At 43.4% G+C, this 26,656-nt stretch overlaps 1 protein-coding gene across 4 annotated transcripts in view; it reads right to left on the bottom strand.

Moving 5' to 3' along the window:
* Positions 1-1,040: 1,040 nt before the first annotated feature.
* The window catches only part of ITPR2 (inositol 1,4,5-trisphosphate receptor type 2), a 255,174-nt gene continuing 229,558 nt past the window's right edge, over positions 1,041-26,656 (bottom strand). For 3 of the 4 annotated variants that reach the window (XM_061472136.1, XM_061472137.1, XM_061472139.1), the window contains 2 exons: positions 5,815-5,976; positions 1,041-4,640 (listed from right to left, as the gene is read on the bottom strand). In XM_061472136.1, the coding sequence (XP_061328120.1) occupies positions 4,554-4,640; positions 5,815-5,976 (249 nt within the window). In that variant the 3' untranslated portion in view covers positions 1,041-4,553. Of the gene's footprint in view, positions 4,641-5,814; positions 5,977-12,576; positions 12,730-26,656 lie in introns of those variants that run through there. The other variant, XR_009746719.1, reaches the window with a different exon arrangement.

The raw sequence follows: 26,656 nt of genomic DNA, 5'->3' as shown, positions 1-26,656 counted from the left end.
GTCTCGGCTGAGAGAGACAGAGGGTTTTGGGCTGTTTGTCTTCCTCAATCCTTTCACCTAGAAGAGAGGGGGAAACCCCATGTCTCTCTCTTAAGGTGCTGCTTGAAGGAGCTACACTGAAAAAATAAAAAAGGCAAAAAAAAGGCGTGCTAAAACCCTCACACACACAAAAGCCCACACATTGCTAAGAGAAGCCACATCAAGCCTTCAAACCTCTGTCTTTGTATCATTTGAGGGCTGGATTTCCGAAATTGAAGTCTTGGGCTGGCACTGGGAACATGTGGTGTGCAGAGAGAGGCTCTGAAGCACCACCAGTAGTTCTGTCTTGAAATACCATTGCCTGGTGGAGGCACAGATCCCCTATGTGGGTATGCACATGACTGTGAGTGTTGCATGCTCTCTGTTACGAGACTGATAGCCCTGGTAGGACTGCCCCGTTGCTCCCTTGAGGGACACAAGGATGGGATGCCACCTTGCTCCTGCTGACTGCAATTCGTAATGCTCCGGATGGTCAAAGCCTCACAATGTGTCGTCCACCCCTTGTCAGACCTGAGGAAGCAGCAAGCTTCCCCTGGCTCCAAGCTAATGTGCCTCAGGCACCAGCAGAGAACCCTGAGGCTGTTCAGCTTCGGCCTGTTCCTCTCCATTGGTGACACATCCACCATGATCCCTGTGTCTGCCCACCTTCGACCAGGGCTTCCTCTGGCCTGCCAGTTATGGACTAAACAAAAAGCACTTGAGCAAGCTATACACCCAACTGCCACCCAACCTTCAGGAAAGGTGGCAACCTGACCTATTCTCCTGAATGAAACAATTTGTGCCTGAATTTAAATAAATCCTCGCTTTAATTGATGGATTCAGCCTCCATCCATTAAGGACCATACTGATTCCACCTGCTTTGTCACTTAGGAAAAAAGGATGCATATTCACAGCCTGGTCTGCCATGCAAGACAACCAACTTGGGTTTCCTCGCAGTCTTCAATTCAGCAACACACATTTTCCTGCACCTTAGCACCAAGAATAAGTGAGACAGCCATATATAAAATGACACACTTTATTAAAAGTTACATTCAGCAGCAATGGACATACTTACTTAAGTAGATTGTAACTGTCAAGAAGCTTATAATGATAAATCTCTCTAAGGCATTAAAAGTTCTTAGATATTTTAACTTATTTGCAATCATTTAATATAAATAGGTAAGGTAAATGATGCTTGCCTAAGAAGAGGATACCCCAGCTGCATTAAACAAAGATATACATATAAATATATGTATAAAACAACAATTTTTGTTATAAACTCATTAATGGGGATATTTCACAATCTTTAAGGCTTGGGCTCTGGCCCTGCAACTATTATTCACATAAGAAGTCTCCTGTTTAAGTTACCACATGTAAGTGTACAAGACTGCTCACATGGATGAGAGCAGGGCAGGGCCTAAGTTTTGACAGAATCAGCAAAAATGTCAAATCCCTCAGTGAAATCTATTTACAATCTGTGCAAGTAGCATCAACTACTGGTACTGATTATGGAGGTCTCTCTTGGAAGCTATCAACAGCAGAAAGGCATTGCGGCAAAGGCTAGTCAGTATCTGTTAGCTCTTAGGTTTTGACATTGTAGCTCTCTCTTCTGAAGAGCAGTACTTGAGCTCTTGAGCCTTGGGGACGTCGTTTGGGGTGTGAGACAGAGGGAGCGCCAGCAACATGCAGCTGGGCTCAGGGCACAGACACATCAAGTCTCAAGTTTTTCCAGCTCCAACAGCAGAAACCTCCCTTGATGTGCAGTGGTTCAGCTGCTTTTTCCAAGTGTAAACAAGAAAAGTGCCAACCACTTCCAGTATTAGCCAACAGCCCACCTCCCAGTGAAGAATGGCCGTTTAATTTATCTTATTGTTAAACTGTGCTTTATGCCTCCAATAACCAGGTGTGAGGAAGAGGAAATTGCTGTTGAAACAGAAGCTGTGACTAGATCTGATGAACTGTGTAAACTAATTTGAATTAATATAGCTGCAGGGTCTGACTCTCTACCAACTTACTGCTTACTTCATGTTTGTGTGCAACTCCTTTGGCTTTGTGATGTACAACAGGTCTACTCAGAGAGGCTAATTCGCTTACACCAGCAGCTGGTTACTGCATGGCTGTGGCTGATATAAGCTCTCAGAATTGGTTCACTGCATGTCTCTTGGTTTTGAACACTATCTGGTACATTAAAACCCATCCTCACTGAGAAGCAAGGCTTACAGAAGGGATTTTCACTATGACAGAGGTGCTGCAGCAGTAGCATTAAGCCCACATACAGTGAGCGTGAAGGAAAAGCACACTCTGAGCTTTATTCCTAAAATATCCCAGGCATTCATTGAAGACTGCTTTTCTGTATTCTGCTTTGACCTGGCAGTTTTGCCACCATCGCTTCCCTAGCCACAGTCACATTTGCTCTGCTCCGGAAAAGGTTACTCCAGCCTCAGAAGCAAACACAGCATCAACCAGCTCAACACAGCTCCTGCTGCCTCCACACACTCCCTCTGCCTGAGAAGCAGCTGATGTCTGGCAGCAGCAATGCTACAAGCCCACCAGCAGAGAAATTGTAGGAAATTTAGTCTCCCACCACCCTCATCTTCATTGGCTTTGTGACATTTCTGGTAAATACCACTTGCTCCTCATCTTAGCACATGGAGGAAGAGGGATGGCTGGATCTGGGAGAATTTCTTACAGGGAAAATAGACCCTAACCTGGAAGTGGCCATCACCTCTCATAACCAGGATGCTTTATGGATGAAAGTAAACAGAAAGAGGTCTTCTTTCTGTAAAATACAGAAATCCCTGCTTTCCACACAGTATTTTTGAAGGACACAAGTGAAGCCAATGGGAAATATTTTAATAGTAGAAGAATCAGACCCTAAAGTATATTGTTTTTATCTCAGACACCTCACTGGCACAAAAAAAGAGATGGGTTGAATCTGGGATTAAGAGAGAGAAATGCCCCTTCCTTTCCTTTACGCTAGGTCTGTTGGTGCCTTAAATATGATGCCTTAAATAAGAGAACAGCATTTCTTCAGGCAGAAACTAGAACTAGTGGAGCCAATAATGTTTTCACCTTTGATCAAAATGGCTTTTATAACAACGTGGAAATAATCCCCAAAACATTTTGGTTTAAAAAGTGACTCCATGTAACAGGTACATTTTCAAGTGCACTGAGGACAATCAGGTAACCAAAACGCACTTCAAAGGAAGGTGAACTGGGACCACAATTCCCATTTGTGCCCCAAAACCTTCTCCTAAAGGAGAAAAAAGCCCTCTTGGGCTTGGTGGAAACCCTATGGCTTTTCTTCTAAAGCCATCCCAAGAAATACAGGATACAGCAGGACCCTGCACAGCTGACTCACTGCCACCTCTCACAGAGCCTAGAGCTGGAAGGAGCTCCCATGGCATTGCCCCTTATCCCCCACCAGTGCCAGTCCTGCCAGCCCCTGAAAGCAGGAAGGGGAGGCAAAAGCACAAACCCACAATCCTTAGCTCAGAAGAAAGCTGGCAGAATAGGGTGCTTATTTACTTAAGTCATCTCTCGCTGAAGATGAGTTTATGTAAGGTAATCACACCATTACAGCTCCATACAGAAAGACATTTCTAAGCTTTTTGAAAAAAATAAAATCCTATACATGCTTCAAACTACAGGTATAATTGTTTTTTTCCCCCTGAATCCCCCACTGGAACTTGAATTTAAAACACAGTTTAATGCCTCAGTATGTGAAATCTCACGGCCACGTTAATCGAGAACATCTGAAGCCAGGAGAAAGAAATCACTTCCAGTTATGTTGTCAGTGTTAGGCGCGTAACATTCCCACAGCTGTAGATCCATTGTGCTCCATGTTATAAATAAGAAATTGCATGGTGACAGCTAAAATTCTAAAGCGTTAATGTTTCTCTTTGCAATTCTTTTTTTCTATTTTTTTTTTCTTCTCTTTTTTTTTTCTCCCGGTCTTTTGAGGTTTCTCCTCTTGGCTTCCTAGTAGAAGTTACCTGAAGCAACATTATTGCTTACCCAACTGACATATTTACGGTAATTAAGAAATAGTAAATGCCAAGCAAATATGACTAATGTTGCTATTTGGCAAATAAGCCTGAAATGACTTCTATTGATCCTGAACTGGGCTGTTGTATTTGCATTAACAGACGTTTCTCCTTCTTCTGCTCATCTTGGATGCCCCAGCAGTCTGAAGGCTGCTCGAAGGACTCGGACGAATGCTGTCCCAACCTCTGTCGCACATGACGGCTATTACTGAAGCCAGTGAGTTGCAGAGCACAAACGCAGCTGAGTTGGGCTCCGTAAGCGAATACAAACAGGCTCGCTTGTATCTCACATTCTAGGTTGTGGTCCCTTTCAACCACGAAAAACAACTACAAATTGTTCCCAGAGCTAAACCACTTAACATCTTGGCACTTGGTTGTTTTTTAACTTTATAACAATAGGCACTGTTCAGTCCTCTCAATCTCAGTTTTTTATTTTATAATAAAGCAGGAATACTGATGAAAGGCTAGTCACGGCTTCTCCCCGTGGTATCAGGGTGGTGGCATGTGATGATTCACATGGGGTGTGTTTGATCCAAGAAAGCCCAGCCTCTGCTTATTCTTCCTTTGTTCTGTCATCTAAGGTGGAAAGGCAGAGAGAGGAGTTGAGATTTTTTTTTCTTTTTACTATTATCTAGCAGTCACAGAGCAAGATACATATAAGCAAAACAACAGGGAGTGGAATTCTTTTCTTCAGCATTGAAAATTACAAGTAAGAGATGCCTTTGAAGTGGGAGATCTGTTTCCTGTGAAGTATGGACATTTTATTGTCCTTTGTACATTATTCTTATCCACTGGCAGGTCTTACAGTGCATTATTTGCACAGCTATCCACTTGTGTAGCCCTGCAGAGGGTCAGAATTTCCACTTGGTACTGTACAATCACAGAATTAAAAGATGGTCCCAGCCACAGAGAGTTGAAATTTAAGCCAGGAAAATAAAAAAAGCCACCAGGACAGTATGAGTAAGCACAATAAGCAAAAGTCTCAGCATATCCAGTCTAAACCTTTGCTGAGTTTTTCACAGGGGAAGAGTTTAAGGAGGTATTTGAAGGGAGATAATTAGGTGACTCTGTTGATACCACTGAAGTGCTTCCCATAAAGAAACACAAAGGTGCTTTTCTGAAACTGTAATGAGTCAACCTAAGGTGACCAGCATCTTGAGCAAAAAAGGAGCTGGCCTTTTGATCCTGAAGTGATAGAAAACACATAAGGTGATTTAGGCAGGAGCAGGGCTTTAAGGGAGGCCAGCAGCTTGTGCTCTAAACAGGATAGACCCGGGGGGGGGGGAGCTGTGGGAGGGGCACAAAGACAAGGACGACACAAGAAAAGCAACAGGCTGGGCAAACTGTTTTCACAACAGCACTGCTGGTATTCTTCGTGGGGGAAAAAAATCCAAGTGTAGGATTTAGAAAGCTTTTCTACTGATTCCACCAGTATGCAGCTGTTTCTGATGCCATGCCTTTTTTATTGCCAGGTTATGCAGTACCTGGGTATGCATTGCTTCTGTCCTCACACACTCACTGGGAGGATTTCATAACTAATTCCCCTTACCTGTTCTCTGCTGTTGCTAATAGAGTACAATTTCATTCCAAACCCATATCAATGTATCTACTTAGAAAGCTTACTGGAGGGTAAGATAAAACCTTTCTAAGACAAAAGTCTCTTTTGTAACACTGTCCTGACCATGACCTGATGAAAGCTAGCGCTTTCACCCACACGCGCTCATGTTGCTACCCACTGCAGGGCACTTACCTGTTCCTTGAGCTCAGCAAGCTGACTGGAAAGCTGTTTTACAAGGCTCATGGTTGACTCCAGCCTCTCTTGCAGGTTCCTGATTTCGTTCTGCTCACTGTCGCCTTCGTTGCTAACCAGCGACATGGCTCTCATCCGAGGGAACCAGTCCAGATTCTTCTCCTACATGAGTATTAGAAAAAATAGCAATGTTAGTAGGGGTTTATGCAGTGCTACTAAGCTGACACTAGAGAATGAAAACTCAGGACTTTTTCTCAGTGGATGACACACAGCAAGTGGGCTTAAGATGTAAATTCAGACAGTATTTTACACAAGCATTGTTATCCTTGGTTCTTCTTAGCTACAAAGAAGGCGCCAACTGGAAAATCCTGGTTCCCCACAGCTGTACTGCAGCACCAGCAGTGTTGGCACATTCATCAGCATACAGAAATGCCCACTGGGTGATCTGGGAAGACTCCTCTACTATGCTAGCACCAGGAAAACCCGAGTGCTCCCTATGCTTTGATCTTAAGAGTATGCAGGGGCACATTTCCTCACTGTTTCTTCAGTTTTGTCAGCCTCCATCAATTTTGGCTTTCCTTGCAGCAATGTCAGCAAGCCAATGTCAGGAAAAAAAGACAAGTCACAATCCTCTCCAGGCTGGCCTAGAGCACGCCTACTGGAAGAGCAGAGGGGCCTTGCATTTAACTACCCGCAACAGATTTGTGGTCCTGGGAATGGCTTAGGCTTCAGCATGCTATTCAGATTGTATACCTTGAGTAAATGCAAGCACAAACCCATGGCCAATGGCTACGCTGCTATGGATCAAGCATGGAATAGCACTGAATTGGGCGTTTCTTGATTCATGGACTCAGGCTATGAATTTAATCGTAATAAAAATACTCTAAATAAATGTTATGAGTCAGGAAGGTGCTGCGTATCAGCATGAGCCTGAAATGTCTCCATGGCTTGGGGGCACAGATATTTGTGTGCAAAGCACAACAGACAGAAGAGAAGGGAGGGTGCCAGCCTAAGAGGAGTGGCAACCATGTGGCAAGCAACCCACTTTGCCGTAAGGCATGAGACAAAGAGGTCCTATAGCTGGCCATGTGTTACCTTAGGGGGAGTGGGAGGATGTGGTTAGATCATATGCATGGTGTTTTGCAACGGGTCTCTATGGACACGTGCACTTGATAACTTCAGAGGAGAAACAGAATTAACTGTAGCGTGTCTCTTCCAGGCTCCTGTGCTGTGAGTGGCCCCACACAAATAGCACTATATCAAAAAGAAAAGGAGGAAAGAAAAGGAGGAGAGAAAAGGAGCTCTTTTCTTTGGCAGGCAAGAGCTCTGCTACGTCTGCTGTCCAGGCTTGATATTTGGTAAAGTTTAAGTGCATTGAAACTTACTGTAGTCTCAGGTTTTGGTTCACCATGAAAACAGAAAAGCCAGCAATGATTCTGCAGTATTTACAGCTGGGCAGCCACACGTGAACAGGGTCCGCATGGGCTGGCCTGGCAGAGCTGTGAGCCCAGGGATGTGCAATGTGATTACAGCTCTGTCATGCTTTCAGAGATGGTTGCTTTCAATTAAGTAGTGCTCTGCCCTAATCACCAAACCCTCCCTCCTATAGCAACATGGTTTAGAAACAACTGAGCTAACCCTCAGTAAGCATGAAAGCACTTACAGTATTCATGTTTTTCCACTATTTGCATTAGCCCAGCCTCCTCTGTTACCCTGGATAAGACCAAATGCAAAGCCATACGAATTTTGGCTTGTTTTCTTCTTTTCAACTCAAAACTTCTAATGAGGTTTTGCTTGTCTGTGCAACCTCTGGTCCTGTCACTAAATTGACATGATGTTCAGGGAATAAGACCGTGCCTCTCTGCTGCATTTTGCAGCTCAGGGCTGTCAGCCGTGTCCGCTGGTGGAATGAGGCCTCTTTCCTCACTGCCCACTTTCTGAGCCTCGTGATCTTATTATGACAATTTACTGTGGTTACGCATGATGCCATTTTCAATGGGTCATAACTCATTCAAATCAAAACCTGTTTTCACCAGCTCTGCTGGTGAGCTCAAACGGAGCGCACGTGACCCTCCCTGCTGGATATCCCCAGCTGATACATGGAGCCGTAGACTCCTATTTCTGCTATATGAGTTTCTGCTTACAAGACCAGCATTCATTTTCCACGAGTGTGCCCCCATATTTATTTTAGATTTATTTTGGCTGGGATCTAGCAGAGCATTTATCACGTGCCCAGCGTTAAGCACAGGTGTACCCATTTATACTAAGCTTGGTTTGTGCACAGTGCCCTTCTGGATCAATGCCTTTTTTTTCTTTGCAAAATGTTTGCCAGCAAATTTGTCTGCCACTACAGGCACAAAAAGTTAATTCAAAGGAGCTACAGTGAACAGAGCTGCGCTTGTATCTGAGTGTTTCCTGGAAAGCTCTGGTATCTGTACCCACTACAGCTTCTCATGCTTGAAGCACCTGAAGATACCAAACACAAAGCTGCACAGCCATAGGAGTCAGCAGAGGGGCCAGGATCCCTTTCTGGCAAGGCTCATCATAATGCCAAAGTTCCTAAAGCCAGACTGCACAGGGAGAACGACCTGAGATTCCATCACTGTGGTTCTTGTGCTTGCTGATCACTGCTTCCAGGATTGTGAAATGCACTTTGCTAGTCTTGTTTCCATCTGCCACTCCCTCGCTCCTCCAGGGCGCAAAGCAGAGACCTCTGACTGCCTTGGAAAGATTTCTGTGGACTGACCCTCCACCACACTGCAGCATCCAGAGTACATCACAAAAATCCACGTGGATGCGAGACATCGTGGCGCAGTGGGCTTGCCTCCCCTGAGGTTCCCAGTGTCACCTGCTTCCCTCCTCCTTGGCACAACCTTTCCTGGGAAGAGAGATGACCAGGAGCAGGGACAGAGCACACAGCACCTTGCCTGCTGCCACATGACGCTGTGGTGTTGATGGTGACTCTTCAGCCGGAACCACTCTGCACCAAGTGCTGGCTCATCTCGGTCACCACAAGCCTCAGAGTCATGGGAGCTCAGTGACAGACTCCACTCATTCGCATGTGCCCAGCTCTGCTTTCCCAGCAATGCTGTGCCAATCTCCCCCAAGAAAGAAATGCAATTGTAGTTTAGCTACAGACCAAAAAGATCTAGGCGTTTTTGTCAAAATGTTGGGGAGGGTCAAGCAAAGACTTGATCCAAGTACTGAGAAGGTGGTGGGTTTGTATGAACTGGATACCTCATGAAGAGATATCCTGACTCCTATAGCTTTTCCTGGAAATGGAGAGGCAACAGGTCAAAGAGCTGGCCACACATCTTTCACTTGGTAGTCCCAAGTGCTGTGTTGGGTGCAGGCAGGATTTGCTTCTTGGTTCTCAACTGCATATACCTCTGATGAAATCCAGTCCAACTGTTTATTTTATCATGCAAAGTATCAGGACTCAAAATTCAGTACATTCTAGCTTGCCAAGCTGTCTTTAAATTAAAAATACTTATCTAGCTTTCACCAATAGCTCCATTATAGTGCACGCAGTAGGTACATTCCTTGCTGAACTGCATGCTTTTGCTGGTCAATATTATCTTAAGTTTCCATTCCGCTATGAACTGCAGAATTTTATTAAAGGGCAGGCATCATGAAAATTAGCTGTGGCACACAGCCCTGTTTGCTGAGCCTATACCACAAACAAACAGCAATTGCTGCTGGGGACAAAAACCTTTTGATCACAAACCTGCCAGGATACAGAAGGCAAATTGGACAAGGCTCCTCTGCTGAAAACTTCAGTGATTTGTAAGTGTTCACAGGGGTCCAGGCACTCTGCGCCTGCTCAGCTATGGGACAGCTATTTTTACTCCAAGGTAATCACTTGCCAATTAGCTGGAGGTAGTTAACATGTTTGTACAACCCCAAACGTTTGTTCTGGGACTTAAATGTTTATGGGCTCAGTCCAGGGTTCACCTTGACCACCTCACATATGTTAAAGCTGTAACATGCCTCCTTTATGCTGCAGGTGCGCTCCTGCTTTGCCTTATTTGACTGGTGCAGGGATGGAATTTTGCAGGGTGTTCTCTGTCATGGCTTAGCTTAGAAATCCAACCATTTTACTGACTCATTCACTCAGACATTTTGAACCCTGCCTGGAACTGAGTCGGGGTTCATTTGGATGAGGGAGGTAGGCTGCTGGCAGTGAGCAGGGCAAACCTCTGCAAGCAGCTGCTACAGTACTCCATCAACAGCCACCAGGATAGTGCAATGTGACATAACTCCAGCATAAATGACCTTGCAGAGGGTGAGGTATGTGGATGGGATGCTTTAAAATGAACTAGCTGCCTGGACACAGAATTAATTGTTAAAGTGCACTGAAATCTTCTTTCTAAACAACCAGGGCTGAATGCAGTGTATTGTTACTGTTATTTCATTCTTGTTCAGGACAGCAGCTATTCGCAGCCCAACCACAGCAGCCCACCTACTGATCACAGCATCTTCCCGCTCCACTTCCCCCTCCACGCTCCCTCCAAGCATAACGTGTGCCTCGCAGAATTCATATGCAAGTATACATCTGTGGCCAGGGCAGAGTCAGCCAGACAGGAAGGCTGCAGGGACAGAAAGGAGCTGCAGCCTCCTCTCCATCAGTTCAGCTGGGGGAAGAAAAAAAACAGGCAAAAAGGCAGGAGGGGCCAGCCAAAAGGCTGCCGGCCAAAGAGACTGCACACGAGCACAGCAGACATTTCGTGTGGTGATCCAGCGTGCCTGTTCCCTCCGTCCTCCCCCCGGGCTGGAGGGACTCCAACAGGAATCACAGCTCACCTCTCACCAAGGTACTGTGGGTACACATAGCTGTGAGGTGCCGACGGCGAGGGCACATGCCAGAAAGCACAGGGCTTAGATGATTTGCTACTTGTGTTTTCTGAGAAACCTCAAACCCTTCTTCTCGGAGAGGCATGCTCAGAGCAAAAGTCTGCGTTTGCCTCCTGGAGTTTTCTATGCAACTTTCTCCTTCTCTTCTGTGGGCTTTCCAGAGGAGGACAGAGCTACGGGCTATGTTCCTCGTCGATAAAACATTGCCATTTTTCCTGACTTTGCTAACTCCGTTTGAGCACGGATGGAGAAAAGACTGAAGAAATTTATTTAGAGTTCCTATACTTTGTACAAAGTCTCTCTCTTGCCATCCCTGTCCTGTTGGCACAGCCAGCTGGCTTCAATCGAGCTCTCACGCTGTGCTGAATCCATGCCTCCGGAGTAATTGGCAGAGGGACGTTTCTTTAGGAGGTGCTGCTTTCACAGGTTAGCCGCGAGATGGATCAGCTGCAACCAGCAGGAAAGACTGGGCTGCGCTGTTAAAAAATAGATTACTAGATAACAATGAGAGAAAATAGGTCAAAGAGTAGGACAAGGGAGATGAAGTAGAGGAACGAAGGCAGCCTAATGCACACTGTCTGCCGGCACCACTGTCATGGGCTCAGAGTGCCATGCCACTGCCAGCTGTACCACACTTTCATTTCTCTAGCAGACTCCGATGCAGTGACTCTTAGCCCTTTCTACCCCATGACCCCCTGTTGCAACATGAAAACAAGCTGTTTCGGGACTTCCCTCCTATCTATTCAAAAAGAAAAGCGGTGGTGACTGCTCATGACTCCTCTTGGGTTGTGACCTCCCCAGCTGCACACATCAGAGCAGGAGACGGGCCTCCATGTCCTCCAGCCCCACCATTCCCCTGTCTCACACAGATGGTTCGCTCCTTGCGACTCAGCCAGGCGAGCGAGACGGCCGTCAGGAGGGCTGTTACCTAATAGCAAGGCTGAGAAAATGACTATGCTTAAAGACCTCTTTGCTCCTCAGGCAGATGGTTACCGAAGGGTGAAGAAGAGGACTATGGACACTGCTGGGAAGACATGGTACAGCTTCACCCCCTGTGACCACACTGTGCCCCAGGACCCGTGCCACAGCATGAAGGCAAACAACCCGTCAGCACTGCTACTCTCGGCAGGCAGTTCGTGTCCTTTCAGGCACAGGAACGAACAGGCCGTTCACTCCTCTTCTTCGAGCCAGCAAGTTGAATAAATAGCAGTGGGTACAAAGACATCTATTTACTAAGAAATCTGTCTGTATGTCTGAAATGTAAATAAGTCCATCCATTCCCTTCCCAGATCTGTTGCCCGTATAAGCAGAGAGTGATCCGTCCAAATGACCTTTTGAAAGCTATTATTTTTCTGCCTAAGGACTGAGCCTGGTCCTAAAAGTCTGTAGCTACATAGCTCCTACAGCCACCTTAAAAAGTGATTTCAAAGATTTAAAATATCTTGTGCTTTAGATGACACAGGGCAATAACCACTTTGTGATTTAATCACAGACAATAATAATTTGGTTCAGTGCATGATTCAGCTAATCCACAATTTGATAAATGTTCATCCTAAACTACAAACCCAAATAGCTTCCTGCAAATCCTGTTTGACACTTTAATGTTAAGACTCCTGATGATAAGCAATCTGTGCTGCACAAGAATATAGGGAGGGAAATTAGGAATTGTTATGCATCTATATGCATCCACGACAGTAATTCAAGGAAAATAAAAATAAACCTTGGCAATTACAAATAAATCTTTATCCAACAAGCAAACTAATAGGTCTGGCTGGTCTATACTGGATTGATACATGCTACAGCTTCTACAACTCATGGGAAAATATAGAAATCTGTTTCCCCCGAAAGAAGGTTGGAACCATAACACAGACCTACCTTCTGCTTTAGCAGTGTCATTGATACATTTACCTTCATTTTAATTTGGCTGTATGTTCTCGAGGGCTGCAAAAGAATCTGTCACCATAATTCTGAATAATTGTGAGTTCTCCAAGACTGATAACCAGGCTAGTCAGTTATAAATGTCTCAGTGTTTCAGTACCAGCATTCCTGCTTGTGATATCCCTGCAAAAATTATGGCCAGGTATGATAATGAACCTCAAATTGCAAAGATTTTTCTCTGATGCTGTACTGTGACAGTTTCAATACTCAGCTTGAAACTCTTTAGAAGACCCTGCTGGTCCAAGAACAAGCACCCCAAAATTTCTGCTTATCAAACACACCTAAGGGACTTGGCTTTTACCTCCAAGAGGTAGAAACAACCATGAAAATAAGTCTTTACAGTCGAGACCTTAAGTTTGAATGTGATCTCACATCACTGTTGTGGGCAAACCCATGTGCAAATGGTAAGTATATGAGTCAGCAGTCTGCCCTTTAGAGTGAAACAGGCCACCACGACCTGAGCTGCACCAGCCAGAGTGCAGCCAGCACGTCAAGGGAAGTGATCCTGCCTCAATCTCGAGCAGCTTTGCCCTAGAAGGTGGAAAGTAGAAACCAAAATAAGCAGCTTTGTCCCCACCACACTGAGACAGCACCTTTCGGCCACCCTCCAGGTGAGAACACTGGGGACACGAGAGGTGCACATCACTTTTGTGTGCTTGGAGGCCCGAGCTTGTATGCCACCCCATCACCACACTCCTTGAAGCCATGCTTGCTTTTTGTGTCTTCCCCTCCCTGCAGCGCATGTTCATTTCTCAGCTGCTGATTTCTTCTGCTGCTTCAATTGCTCTCTGCCACCTTATCTCTATTGTAACCCTGAGAACTGATATTCTCTTCTGTGAATCTTCAAGAATCCCAACACTACTATCTGAAGCTAGGAACTGATACTTAATATTTGTGCCCTTAAAAGAGATATAATTATAGATCTGTGCAAAACATGAGTTTATTTTTCCACATTCCTATGTTTCTATGCTGTTAGTGGTTACGGGACACACTTTAGGAAAAATCACTTCAGATTATTCATTTAAAATAATTATATTATTTCTGATATTACCCCTGGATCCTGTGCATAACGAACCAACACGTGGTACAGAGATTAGAAAATAAATGTTCTTGGCTTATTTTTTTTTCTTTTGTTAAACAGATGTTGTTGATACAAAAAAGCAGAACCGTATATCATAGCCTGCATGTGGACATAGACTGTCACTACCGAGCAGAAATTTACTGTGGCTAGATAGAGATTTGAAACAGCAATGAATCACTGGCTTACTAACTTTATTCACGTGGGTATGGTTTCAATATTCTGACATTAAGTGCACATGTCCTTAAAAAAAGAACCTTTTAATGGCAGCATGGGAGGCTCTGGTTTAGTTCCAGATGTCTCAGTGGGGGAAGCACAGTGCAATGCAATGGCAGCCTCTGTGCAGAGGAACCTGGCAGTTCTGTCTCGTCCCTCACAGCTCATTGTGGCCCTGCTATTGAATCCTGCAGGCTGGGCTACCCCAGTACTGAGAGCGGCCCTGCTTAGTGCCACACCGTGTAGGGCAACCCTGTCACAGGAGAGGGGCTGAGCTGCTCATGCAGCCCCACCACTGCCACCAAAGTGCCTCCAGTTCTAACTTTTTCCCTCTCCTTCCCCTGTTGCTCCTGACATCATTTCAGCAAATTCAACATTCATTTGCTGAACTGGCTCACACCTAGCTGAATGGTAATGGCATTTCTGCTTCCCGTTGACTGACTTTAAAGTGAACAGAATTACTGTGCTTCTCCAGGCCCTTGCCATGCCTACCACACACTGCCTCACTGCCTGCACTAGCATGCTGAAGCCCCTCTTCTCCTGTTATTCTTTTAACAGTGATTTTCTTTTGCAAAACATGCTAGCAGGCACACTCCAGATATAGAACTCCAGACAAAAGCCAACAGCAGCAGTCCCGCTGCAATGTAAACATACCCTATAGTATCATGCCATTGCTGGGGAGAGAGATGATGTCTGCTCCTTAGAGACATATTACCATTCAGCTGGTAAGGACATCACAAATTCTGACCTGTTTTTGTCAATGTAAGTGCTGGCTTGATCCATCAGATCAGGGTCTAACTGCACAGTTAATCTCCAAACCATAATTTCCACTTCATTATCTTTTGTGGCACGGGATTCAGGCACATACTTGTTGAAGTTTACGGTTTGGTTTTTTTGTTTTCTTTTTTTCACATTTAGCTTTAATTCTCTGGTCCTGTCACCTTATATTTTGCAAGTGCTGTCCATTTCCTAGCTTTAGCTTCAATTTGCAACAGAATCTTGGGGAAATACAAAGACTCTGCTGGAGACTCGTTTTTCAGAGGCTCAGGACTTGACCTTGTTCTCAGCTTTACACGAGCAGAGCTTCACTGATTGCAGTGCGATTGTTCTGGTTTAAGATACTGCCAGAGTTGAGGCATTTTGAATCCTGATCTGAATGTTCCTACTTTGGGCCCATTTGACTCTGATGTATTTTGCACATGGTGTGGCATGAAAGGACAATTTAAAGAACAACAGTTTTTGTTAAAATTAGTAAGAATTATTACCTAGCATCAATGAGCTATACAGAACTGTTGTTTTAAGCAACAGTATTACCATGGCATATACCATACATGTGCATAAATGCATATACTCAAGTATCAGTCAGAAGAGTGGAAAAAGATCTAGGTTTCTCTTTGAAGGGTTTCTTGACAAAACATCTCCAAGCAATGACCACCTTTCAGCCTTATGGGCCTGAACACTACCAAACTGCTCTTAAATCACTTGCTCTGCTCAAATGCTTGCCCCCAGATTTTGTACCCTGCACAGTGAGCACAACTCCTTGCCTGTGCAGACCTGATGGCCAAGGAGAGGCCTTTTGGCAGGTCTGGCTGTGGCTGGGTGTCAGATCCCACAGGGCTCCACCTGCCTGCTGGGAAGCATAGAGCACTTTTACTCCCTTTGGGAAACAAGCAGAAAATAGCAAAAACGTGCCTTCAGGGTACATTTGTTCAGGTTCGTGTCTACTGTTTTCAGAGTCTGCAAGCATTGATCAATAAAAGAAAAAAACACCATGGTACTTTGTGAACCTTTATCTGCCTGTACTACACTTTCATTTAGTGCTCTTGCTCACGCTGCTAGGAAAATATTGAAATAGATCCTCTCTACAGATCTGCTTTTTCTTTTGGTGTTTTTTTCAGCTCCGCATTTAAATACGGTTTGCTCTGTTCAATTAAAATGCATTTTCTCTTGAGAACAAGCATATGATCAGTTTCACAAACCGGAGTTACAATTTTTCTTCAGCAGCACCCAACAAAATGAAAAACAGGCAAAACATTTTAATCACATGTGCATAAAATACACAGGGTTCATTAAATATGATTTAAAGTTGCCTGTTTGTTTTGGAGACCCTTTAAAGCTCCCACTACCCCAAACTCATAGAAGTGTAATGTGATTCCTGATCTATTGAATTTTGTAGGATGGCTGCAGTGGGTTCCATTATATATAAAATTGGATGCAGCCAATTTACAATCTCCGATACATACTTTTATCTCAAAATGCCCGGTGAGGCAATTGTGTAAAGTACTTTATCAGGGATTGTTGTTGGTAATATTGCAAGATTTCATGATGTAAAAAATACATCAATGTCATTTAAATTGAACAAAATGGTTCCCATTTTTTTTTCAGTAGAGCATTTTTAACCATCTTCTCAACAAATTTGTTCAATAAATACTGTATGAAACAAACATTTTGCACTTTGTCCCACAGATACAATTTGCCAACCTGATTGATTTCTTTCTGTACAACTAATCCGATTTCTTTAGGCTATATATCTTCTTTTTTATTAAAGATGATGCAATCTTAGCTTTTTATCATACACACATCCACCACACTAAAAAGAGAGAAAATTCCATGAACTAGACTTGCAAGCAAATCGAAAAACCTGACACAAATCTCATAAAGCTGATCCCAAAAGATAAATGGCACAATGAGACCACAGTTAAACAAATTCAGAAACTCATCCATGCAGAGTAATACAGGCTGGTGGATTTTTCTTCCCAAGACAGATACAGAAAACAAGTAACTTCTTCATCTCTAAAACATCTTGTAAAACAAACACACTAATATTGCACCCAACTCCCCCAAATCTTGGGGTCTCTGAACCCTGAGAACGCAGAGCTACACTTTCTGTAGTCCTTCCCTGTTTTACTCGTTGCAGAATCTCACCACTGTGTTTTGAGCCCAAGCAAAGTTACTATTATTTACTTTCAAATGGTGTTCCTGGTAAGGCACCAACCTCAAACCTGGTAAGGCACCAACCTCATCTCCCTTTTCTTTTACTAACTGCCCTTTTGTCTTTGGGCAAACCTGTAATCTTTCCTTTCCTCAGCATCTGCAGTTGTCTGCCTTGGCTGTGGACAATTTTGGAATCTTTTTCCCATTCAGAAGCCAGAAGCTTAGTACCACTATAATACAAGGAATAATAATTGTTTGCAAATGTTGCAATAATATTCTCAAACAGCATTGAAGTGTTTTGTGTTTGTTGCTTCCCCCACAGTACAAAATCAAATGAATCCACTTTACACGCTTTGGGATCTGCTCATCACATTGCTCCTCTGAGGCTGAACTTACCACTATCTGTGACCCCAGTAAAGGTCCAGCTTTCATTAGGCAAACCCATACACAGCCAGTCCCAGGACAACTGAGGCTCTGCTACTGCCAGGATTTTAAGCACAACAGTAGGTGCCTATCCAGTGCCTTGGGCTTTCCATCATTTGAAATTACAGAATAAAGGTCTGCCCACACACAGATCCGTCTCAGGCCACATGCTTCTTTAACAAAGGGATAAAAGATGGCTTTTGCAAGCTGCCTGGAAAGTTAACAGCTCTAGTCTCTGGCAGGTCAAGGCAGGAATGGATTCCAGCAGGGAACCGCAGCCCGTGTCCTGCCAGCAGCACTGCTCGGGTTGAGGGTGCTCCAGCTGGAACACTTCCACTCCATGTTCGTGGGTATGTGCAAGTTTCAAGGAACACAGCCTCATGTCCAGACCCCTCCTCGAGTTTTTAAGGCCAGCAGCAAACAAACAGGAACCCAACTTGTCTAATTTATTGTAATTTGCAAATTAAATGAATTGAAGTTGGAAGGAGGACAAGGAGCTTGCAACTACACTGTATTATCAAGGCAGAACCTATTTTTATAATAAAATCAGTCTTCAAACCCTAATACTGTTCAACAGACAGTTGGCCAAATCTTTCAATCACAAAGGAAATCAAGCTAAGCTTACAACTGAGCCACAATACTACAGGGTCCAAAAAACCTAGTGCCAGGTAGTATCAAACCACTGATTCCAGACCTCCAGGAGAAAAACCCCAAGTCTTAATGAATATACTTTGGAGGAGTTTTAGGCTCCACTCTGTAACTTGCAATTACATGACAGCTTTGTATTCAGAAGTGATTTTAAAGGAAAGAAATGAAAAGACAGGGTTGCATTGGTGCTGGGACCTGTCCCTTTAGGAGTTAACAAGAGCACGAGGGGCTGAGCATGGAGGCAGCAGGGACAACAAGGGCAGGGCACATTGCCATGGCCATTCCGTCACCGAGCAGGCTAGGAAGATAAAGGTAGTCACCAACTACACACACAGTTAATCTGCTTGTGCTGCAGCACCTGCTGTTGATATCAATCTTTATTCTGCTGCAGCAAATGGCATGATTCCTAAGGAGGCAGGATCAGAACCGTGGTTTCCCATTCAAGCAACAGGGTAATTAATTTTGCCTGTCTGGAAAGAATGTATATAAACTTAAACCCACTAAAACCTCAACCTTTTACAATGAGGTACCAAATGAAACTCACCTTTCCCTTTATTTACCCATACCTCGCACATCACCTACCCAAGCAGGCCAACTAAATTACTTATGGCAGAGCAAAAAGCCCATTTTCTGGAAAACACAGAGCCCTTGAAGGAGAAATAAGATGCTCAGCTCTCTTGTAGAATAGGAGCTATGTGCAAAGATGCAAAGTCTTCAAGTGGTGCTAACTTTTCACGCTTTGAGCAACACACAGATGAGCAGGAAATCAGCTAATTAGGCACATTACTGTAATTGCTTATTTTATGAAGTGGAGAGGGAGGTGTTCAGCACTTCCATAAGATAACAATGCAAAGGCAAAACTGTACCGAGAAGCAGAAATGGCATTGGACTACCTACAGAAATGAACATTTTTTTTTTTTTGATAGTCAGGAAAAGCAACAGCAGAAAAATCATTCAGTACCTAACAGCAGGAAAAAAAAACAATGCTTCAATTTACTGTGTAAATGTAAAATTAGGTAACACTTTAGTATATGAGGGGAAAGGGACCTCCCCTCATATATCCAAGCAGTGGTTGAACCGGTGCAAAGCACAGCTCCAGTTCTATTGTGACTCTCTATCAGCACTCAATAGCTCTCAGATCCTCCGTGAATTTGAGGCAGGCCTTGAGGCAGGACTTTCTCTGGGATGCAGTACACCTAAACCGAAGCCCTGAACTCCCTATAGAGCCTGCGTCCATGTGGAAGGATGCAGAGCACTGCATTCTTACTTGCTTTTCTATTTTGAGCACAACAAAAAATAGGAGCAGTAAATCATCTATTTAGGCCTATTTCTTTAATTGCTTATTTTAGGAAAACCCAACTGCAGACAAAATTGACGACGTATTTCCTAGGAAATTAGCCTGTCAGAAAGACTTCAGATCTTATTTAGCAGCCCCCTTTTGTGCTCTTGGTGTTACTGCCATGGTAAGTAATTGCTCACAATGTGACATGCATCATATCAGCCTATTAAAAGTAATTAAGAAAAAGTTACATAGCCTGATGATATGTACATACATCTTATCCTTGCAAGTTTTGCTTTGATTACATCTGCTAGTTTTTGGAGGAAGGCCAGTTTTAAAAAGTAAAATAAATCAATCTTAACAATGGGAGCATTATTAGCCTCCCAAAAGTTATAAACTCCATGCCCTACTCCAGCAGAGCACTTGTGTGCACAAGTCCTGTAAGCATTTTCAAGTCTGTCAGCTGCCAGATCAGACACTCCATGTTGAACTAGAATATATATGATAATGAAGCCTTAAAAATACAGTTTATTTATAGTGAGCCAGCTAAGAAGGCAGCTCACCGTCCCTAGCAGATTTAGCTGGAGGGGTCACCCCTATCAGCTGTGTGCCTTTCTCCCTGCTGATACTATCCTACCTATAAAGAGACAGCAGAATTGGTACCGTGCCCTCTCCTCAACCAGTCCAGTTCAGAGTGGTGTGACTTCAAAGGCCATCAGTTTTCACACTAGTACTCTGGGCTAAGACCTGCAGAGCCTCAGGAGCAAACAAACACATTGCTTGTCCTCCCCCCTCTGATATTGTGGTTAATTTCAACAGGAGGGTATGGTGGACATACTGGGGAGGAAACTCCTTAAATTGTCTAGGATGAATCACCAGAGTGCATGCAAAAAACACACAGAGTGTCTTCCTGACAACCCAACTGTCCTTTCTGCAGCATTCATGTTACCTTGGATTGACATTTCTGTGTTTAGGTCATTCTCTCTACCCTGTACAGTGTTTAGTAATCCTCTAATGTAGTAAGAATATATATAGGCTAGAGATAAAAATTAGTAGGGAAAACTTTTGCCTCCAAAATTCAAAAATATGATAGATAACAGGAGAGAAAAATCCTGGATGTCAGAATTTTTTTTCTTCTCCAAAGAAGTTATATTTTAAGAGCTGAGGTCAACAGCCCTCTTAGTACATACTATTTTATTACACGCTTTGACAAAAATCGACAGCAGTAAGGAACGGCTTGTTCCACAAACCCTGCTCCTCGCCCGGCTGCTGTCAGCATGCACTTCCCCTTTACGTATGGAACTTTTTCACTGCCTTCACCTTGCCTGTTTGTATTTCCTTGGGACCTGCCTCCGCTAGAACCTCCATGTGGCCCTAGGGAGAGGCAGGTCCTAGTGGGGATTGTCACTAAACATGTTGGACATCAGTCTGGGGGTGCACACCAGGATTTGGCATCAGAGAAATGACTTTACATTCACTAACCCTGGGACAACCTCTCACTGCCCCAGGGTGTGAAAGGACGGGCAGCCAGGCTCTTGACCCACAGCTGCTGGGCTCTGCAGGCTCCGCTTGTCTCACACTTCGGCTGTTTTGACAGTCAGCAAATTCTGCTGAGGCTGGCCAAAACGAGAAAAACCCTTTTGCAGGCCACACACGGGTGTGCCAGGGACAATACGCAAACAACTCTGCCTCCGGGAGGGAGCTTGTCCCCTGTCCCAGTGGATACGCTGGGGGGGTCACAGCCTCATGGAGCGACTCTGGCCAGGACCATGCAGAAATACTGCTGAGACCTGAAGCTGGGGAGCAGCTATGTGCTGTCACACCTCACATCACACCTCCACTGCTGAGGTGGGAGCATGGCAAAACGCAGAGTGGTGAGGCAGGAGAGGGAAGGATGCCAAGGGAAAAGGGTTTGCGCTGCCCAGCACACAGCATGGACAGAATGACAACTATTGTGAGACTTCTCAATGGCTCGTTTGGCATTCTTCCCAGTGCTGCTTTTGAATTTAATACCCACTTCTGGGTATCTAATGAAAAAAGAGGCAAAAACATGAGGCTGGAGGTAGGAAGAAGAGAGACAACAGCAACAGCTCAAGGGAGCACTAAATTCAGTTCAATTTTCAAACTTCAGTATTTAAAAAAAACTTAGAATTTTTAAAAATAATATTTGGTAAATACTTCTTTCATTTAAAACAACAGTAACAAAGTTTAAAAAAAGGCTGACACCTACAAAATACTTAAACTGAAGTAGTTACAGTATTTTGTCACATTACCAATGACAGGTCATTGCTGTGACACAAAAATGCTTTTAAAAGAACTGAATAAAATCATCACCGTTTAGAATTTCGGGCTGCTGTTGCTCAACCTGTCTCTTCTGGTTTGTCCTTATGATGTTGATGGGAATTTTGCTTTTGATTTCAGCGGAGGTGTTGGGATCCTGAGTAGCCTGAAGAGAGATTTAAGACTAGGAATTTGCTTTTCAGGAGGGACACATTTACAGATAAAACAAGATATAAAGGAATACTTTTAAGATACTATTATAGTATAAAAGGCTTATGGTCCCAATGGCCGCAATGTCAGGAGAACAGAAACTTAGATTTTCCTTGCCTTGCTTTAGGGAGATGGTCTAATGCATGGCAGTATCCTTTACTTTCATGAACAGAGAGTTTTAGAGCAGTTTGCAGCTGATTGAGGAGTTGTGTAATTGCACCAATTACACCCCATTACATAATTAAAGTAAATAAGTAATAATATAATTACGTCTGTAATTCTGTAGTTATGACAGGTAGCACTAACGCTGATAAAATCCATTATGAAACTTGCTAAGAACTATGGACAGGGCACCTGAGAACAAAACTTTTAGGGCTTCATTTGCTAAAGGCTGTGATTCTTCTAATGGGCAAAATTATTAATTTAATTACTATGCCAACAGCCTTTTATTTCTGAAAATGAATGGAGACACAAATTATATCAATCATATCAATGGAGGCTAATTCATATCTCTGTTTTGTGGAAAAAAAAATCAGTAACTAATCATCTACATTTTTTGCCTCCATTTATCTATTTATAGCTACCATAGCTTAGGTGAAATCTGCATGTACAAATTGCACCTCTGAAAAGAGAAGTCTAAGAATATGGATGTTAACCTTCATTGTTCCAGTTATCGCATTAAACTGTCTCCTCTGACAAATGGACACAAGGAACATTCAAAGATTGCTGTATCGATGTAATACAAGTTAGATGAATCTCTCTAGGTTTGCTAAGGATGGTATGTCTGGTCAAATGGGTCAGATAAGTTCTTTTCTGCAGGCATGAAAATTCAATAGGGGAATCATTCATGCAGGTTCTCAGTGCAAATGCAAGGCATGTAGCCAGCTTTTCAAAGTTTCTGTCTTTTCGGATATTGTATAATAACTATCTGACTTCATAAAAGAAGCCTGAATAACAAACAAATAATAAAACCTACTGCCCTGATTTAATATTCATTAATATTTCATACGATAACTGATATGAGATAGTGTGCAAGAAGAATGGGCATCACTGGAAGATTTGAAGTGCTTTATTCCCACCAATGTCTCCATAAAGTAACTGTCTGAAAAGCTAGAGGTGAATAAACTGTGTCGTTATACAATACATTTTATATACTTGATGCCTTTTTTCTAAAAAGGAAAAGAAAAAATAATACCTTGCTTTATGAAAGCTGTGTAACTACTGATTACTTCTGTCACTGCTCAGAGCAGTACGCTGAGCAATGAAGCAAATACAAAGCTGCTGGGAAAATCAAAATCACAGGGAACATTAGGATTTTGGAGTGCTGATGTCCACAGTCCAGAAGAAAGCAAAAGAAGTCTTCTGCTCCAAGGTCTTTTGAGGCCAGAGACATGCAAGATAATGGGAATGTCTTGAAACAAGCCACCCCTGGAACAACGATACAAGTGAACACGTAAACCTACAAAAATACTGGCTTTGAGTGATGGGGGTGTACAACATCACCTACAAGTTTCTTTCCCCTTCCTGAACTGGGAAAAGTGCAATTAGATGTATAAATAATTCCCATCCCTTTTGGCACCCAGCCTTTCAAATGATATTCCAAAGTAAGAAAACCATAGTATTCCTGTTTTTTTCCAGTTCTGCTACCAGCAAGCCTTCAAAACAGAAGCTTCACTGTTTGCTAGAGCAATGACATAAAAGACTGAGAGTCATAATAGAGATAGTCATATTTTTGGGTCCTGATGGGTCTGGGCAATGGAGAAAAGAGACTACCAGAAACAGTAGATGCTTTCCCTGATACTTAATCATGATACTTATTCTGCTGTTACTTTTTGTAATACTTTGCAAGACAGTAGTAGAAAAGTACAAATAATAATTGGTTCCTAACTACAGTTGTAGGAGTAGTGAGGATGACATTTGGCACTAAACTCTACTTTCTATTAAAGAAGTTACTGCAGCATACTCCAAAGCTTTGACCTACATGTATTGAAGGATGGATCTTAATCTTGAAGATTGGATTTGATTAGAAATTCTCTCTAAGTAATCCGGCTGTGAAAATACAGAATTTGGGCTTGATCCATTAACGCTACAAAAGCAGCCATAGCTAGTCATAATAAGAACTAGTAGAGTTAAGAGAGCTTTTCCAGGAGTATGATTCATAGAGATTTTGCAGCCATATTCTGTATCACCAGAAATATAAAATGTCATTCCAACTTGTCCTCCTCAAAGAGGTCCTGAGTCTGCCCTGTTCTTCCAAACACCCTATTTTTATAAATATTTGTCATATTCCCATACAACCCCTAGTGAGCTTCATTCAGCAACAACTCAGTTCCACTGGCGAGTCCCAGCTCCCTTTTGAAAGGTTTCTTTGAAGTCTGCCCCTCTTGTGCCAGCTCCTAAATGGGACTTGGTCTCTTACCAGGAGCTTGGTCACCTCTCCCAGCATCACAAAAATGGTCATTCGGCGTTCAGGCTGTCCCAAAGTCTGAATCAGCTTATCTCCATCTTCAGGGCGAAACCTGTATCTCAGGCTTAATTTCTGCATGGAATGTAGTACATCTCACATGCTCATCATGTAATTTCATTACTACCATGCTGTGTTTGAAACACACCAAACACCTACGCTACATCAGCTGACAGCTACAAAACTACCTCCCAGTGTTTTCCTTTTGACTCTTCTTTTGGTCCTAGGCAAAGCTGTCTCTCTAAATTTCTTCTTCCAGTTGAATATCATACTTCCAGAATACTCTGCTCTTTCAGTGTATTTTCTTTCTTGGTATTCCTTGTACCCCATGGTATACAGTAATCTCTGGCTCCAAGTGAGACAGTCTTTTTCAGTTCGCTCAAGCAGTCCCAAGTGCTTCTGCTATGCAGCACCAGTATTTCTGCAGCATACCTTCCCTAGATTTTGTACTGGGGAATTTAAACTACACAAAGATACAGTCACTAATCCCACACCAGCCACTTGTACTTTGTCCAAACATTTGTTTTGCCTTTTGTCCCCACTCCCTCACTCTCTTACATGCCATGTAAACTTTACACCTCTAGGTCCATACATACCTCTCCCATCATCCAGAACAACCATTAACTTCATATATACCCACAGAGAAAAAAAAATAAATCTTTCCTTTAGAGGGTTTAACAATCCCAAAATCTGGATTAACCACATAAACTGTCAGCATTCTGCCACAGAGGAACAGGGGCTTTGAGAAATCAGTTCAAAGCTTGAGGTCACATGTGTTGCGGTGCTTTTCCATTAATATTTTAGATATTCAAACAGGAGTTCCCACCATTAATTCAAACATAAAATACATTAGTGAATTACATCAGGAAAGTCAAACCACTGCTGACACAGGATGAATAAACTTACTATGAATATTACTGCATCCCTTGGAATTAAACATTAATACTTAACATACTTGCAAAGTTTATAATCCTATACATACTGGAGGTAGCACAGAGAAAGAATAGGCAAATGAGACAAGCCCTGAAGTCCACAAATTAAAGTGAATTTCTCAGATAAGCTAAAATATTTTCATATGTAAGAGGACAACTTGCCACTGTGGATAATTTCTTGTTATGGAACAGAGGATACAAGCATTTGTTTTAGTTTTTCCATCTCTCCTATCATACTGCAGAAGTGTAGATCCATTACTGTCTAGTAGTACAAATGCCCTGAGCTGGGTAGTGAGACTGATGGTTCAAAATTTCCATAGATATAGGCTGTTCCTTTGTACCTGAGCATTGAATTCCCACCACCTGTCACACCACCTTCCCATGTAGTGGTAATAGGACTTACCAAAGCTCCATTTCATTGCAGCATTCAAACACACACTCCTGTCTAAACATGAGCCATTCCACTAATGTGAGTTCTTCAAGGTAAGCCCTACATAAGCCTGCAGAGTGGCTGGGAGTCATCTCCTCTAAGGTTGGCCAGCTCCTAATTAGGCATCTTGTCTAAACTAATCACTTAGGCTCTCCATGAAGTAAGAATGGCAATGCCAAGGTGAGCCACCCCAGCTATCCTAGAAACCTGTCTAAGGCAGGACAAATAACCCAGCTTTCTGCACAGACAAGGCAGAGAGCTGGGATCAATTTAAACTACGGGCCTGACTTGAAGACAGCTGAAGTTAGGGGAGAAGAATCTTCCCCTTGGCTAAACTGAGGACTAAAAGAGCACCCAGCATCCCACTAGTGAAGTTGGTTGGCATGTATAATCAAAGGGCCAATAAGGGATAACTGAGCAGATACTCTCAATAGCAATGTGGCTCCAGAAATGCATAAACAGCAAAGTCTGATGTGCACCGGTTACACTCGCCTCTGGGATTCAGACACAAGCCAGCTCCGCAACCACAGACCCTGGCACAGGCCCTGAGCCATGCAGTAACTGCCAGGAAGTCCATGGGAAGAAAATGCTGCACCAGAGTATACCAGCAGGTAAGAAGGATTCCTCAAAAATGTAGCCCCAAGCCAGTCAGCCTAGACAATGCACCCCTCCCACCAGAACGAATCCTCTTCAGTAGCAGGCTGGAAATGAAATGTAATTGAACATCTCTCTGCCCCGGTGTCATCAAATTTCTCTCTCTGAATCCAAGTCATACCCTCACTGCTTCACAAGGCAGTTTCTGTAGCTCTTCAAATCCCTGCAGCAGCTCTTCTTGGTCTTTTCAATAGCGTGTTCCGAGCAGTCATAGGAGAAAAGCACTACTCCTCAACACTGACCCTGTGTTTCACTGTTCAGCAGGAGATGTTATTTTTCTGGACAACAGCCCAGAGATACCAGGCAAAGTCAGAGCAGCAGCAGATGTTATGATGCATGCTCTCCTGCCTCTGGTTTGGCTAATGAGGCAGCAGAAACCACAGAGCATGAGAGCACAAATGCCAAGCTGGAGACTACGGCTTGTGCCTTCATCTTTTTTATTATGTTTAAGACTGGGCTTTGTTGCAGACTAGGACACGTGAAAATATCTTTAAAAATACAG

The sequence above is a fragment of the Pezoporus flaviventris genome, unplaced genomic scaffold, assembly GCF_033815535.1.
Source record: "Pezoporus flaviventris isolate CSIRO_AGI_PZ_B2104156 unplaced genomic scaffold, CSIRO_AGI_Pfla_v1 ptg000070l, whole genome shotgun sequence".
NCBI lineage: Eukaryota > Metazoa > Chordata > Aves > Psittaciformes > Psittacidae > Pezoporus > Pezoporus flaviventris.
Note: the sequence above shows the minus strand (reverse complement) of the source record. Positions and strands in the feature narration are given on the sequence as shown.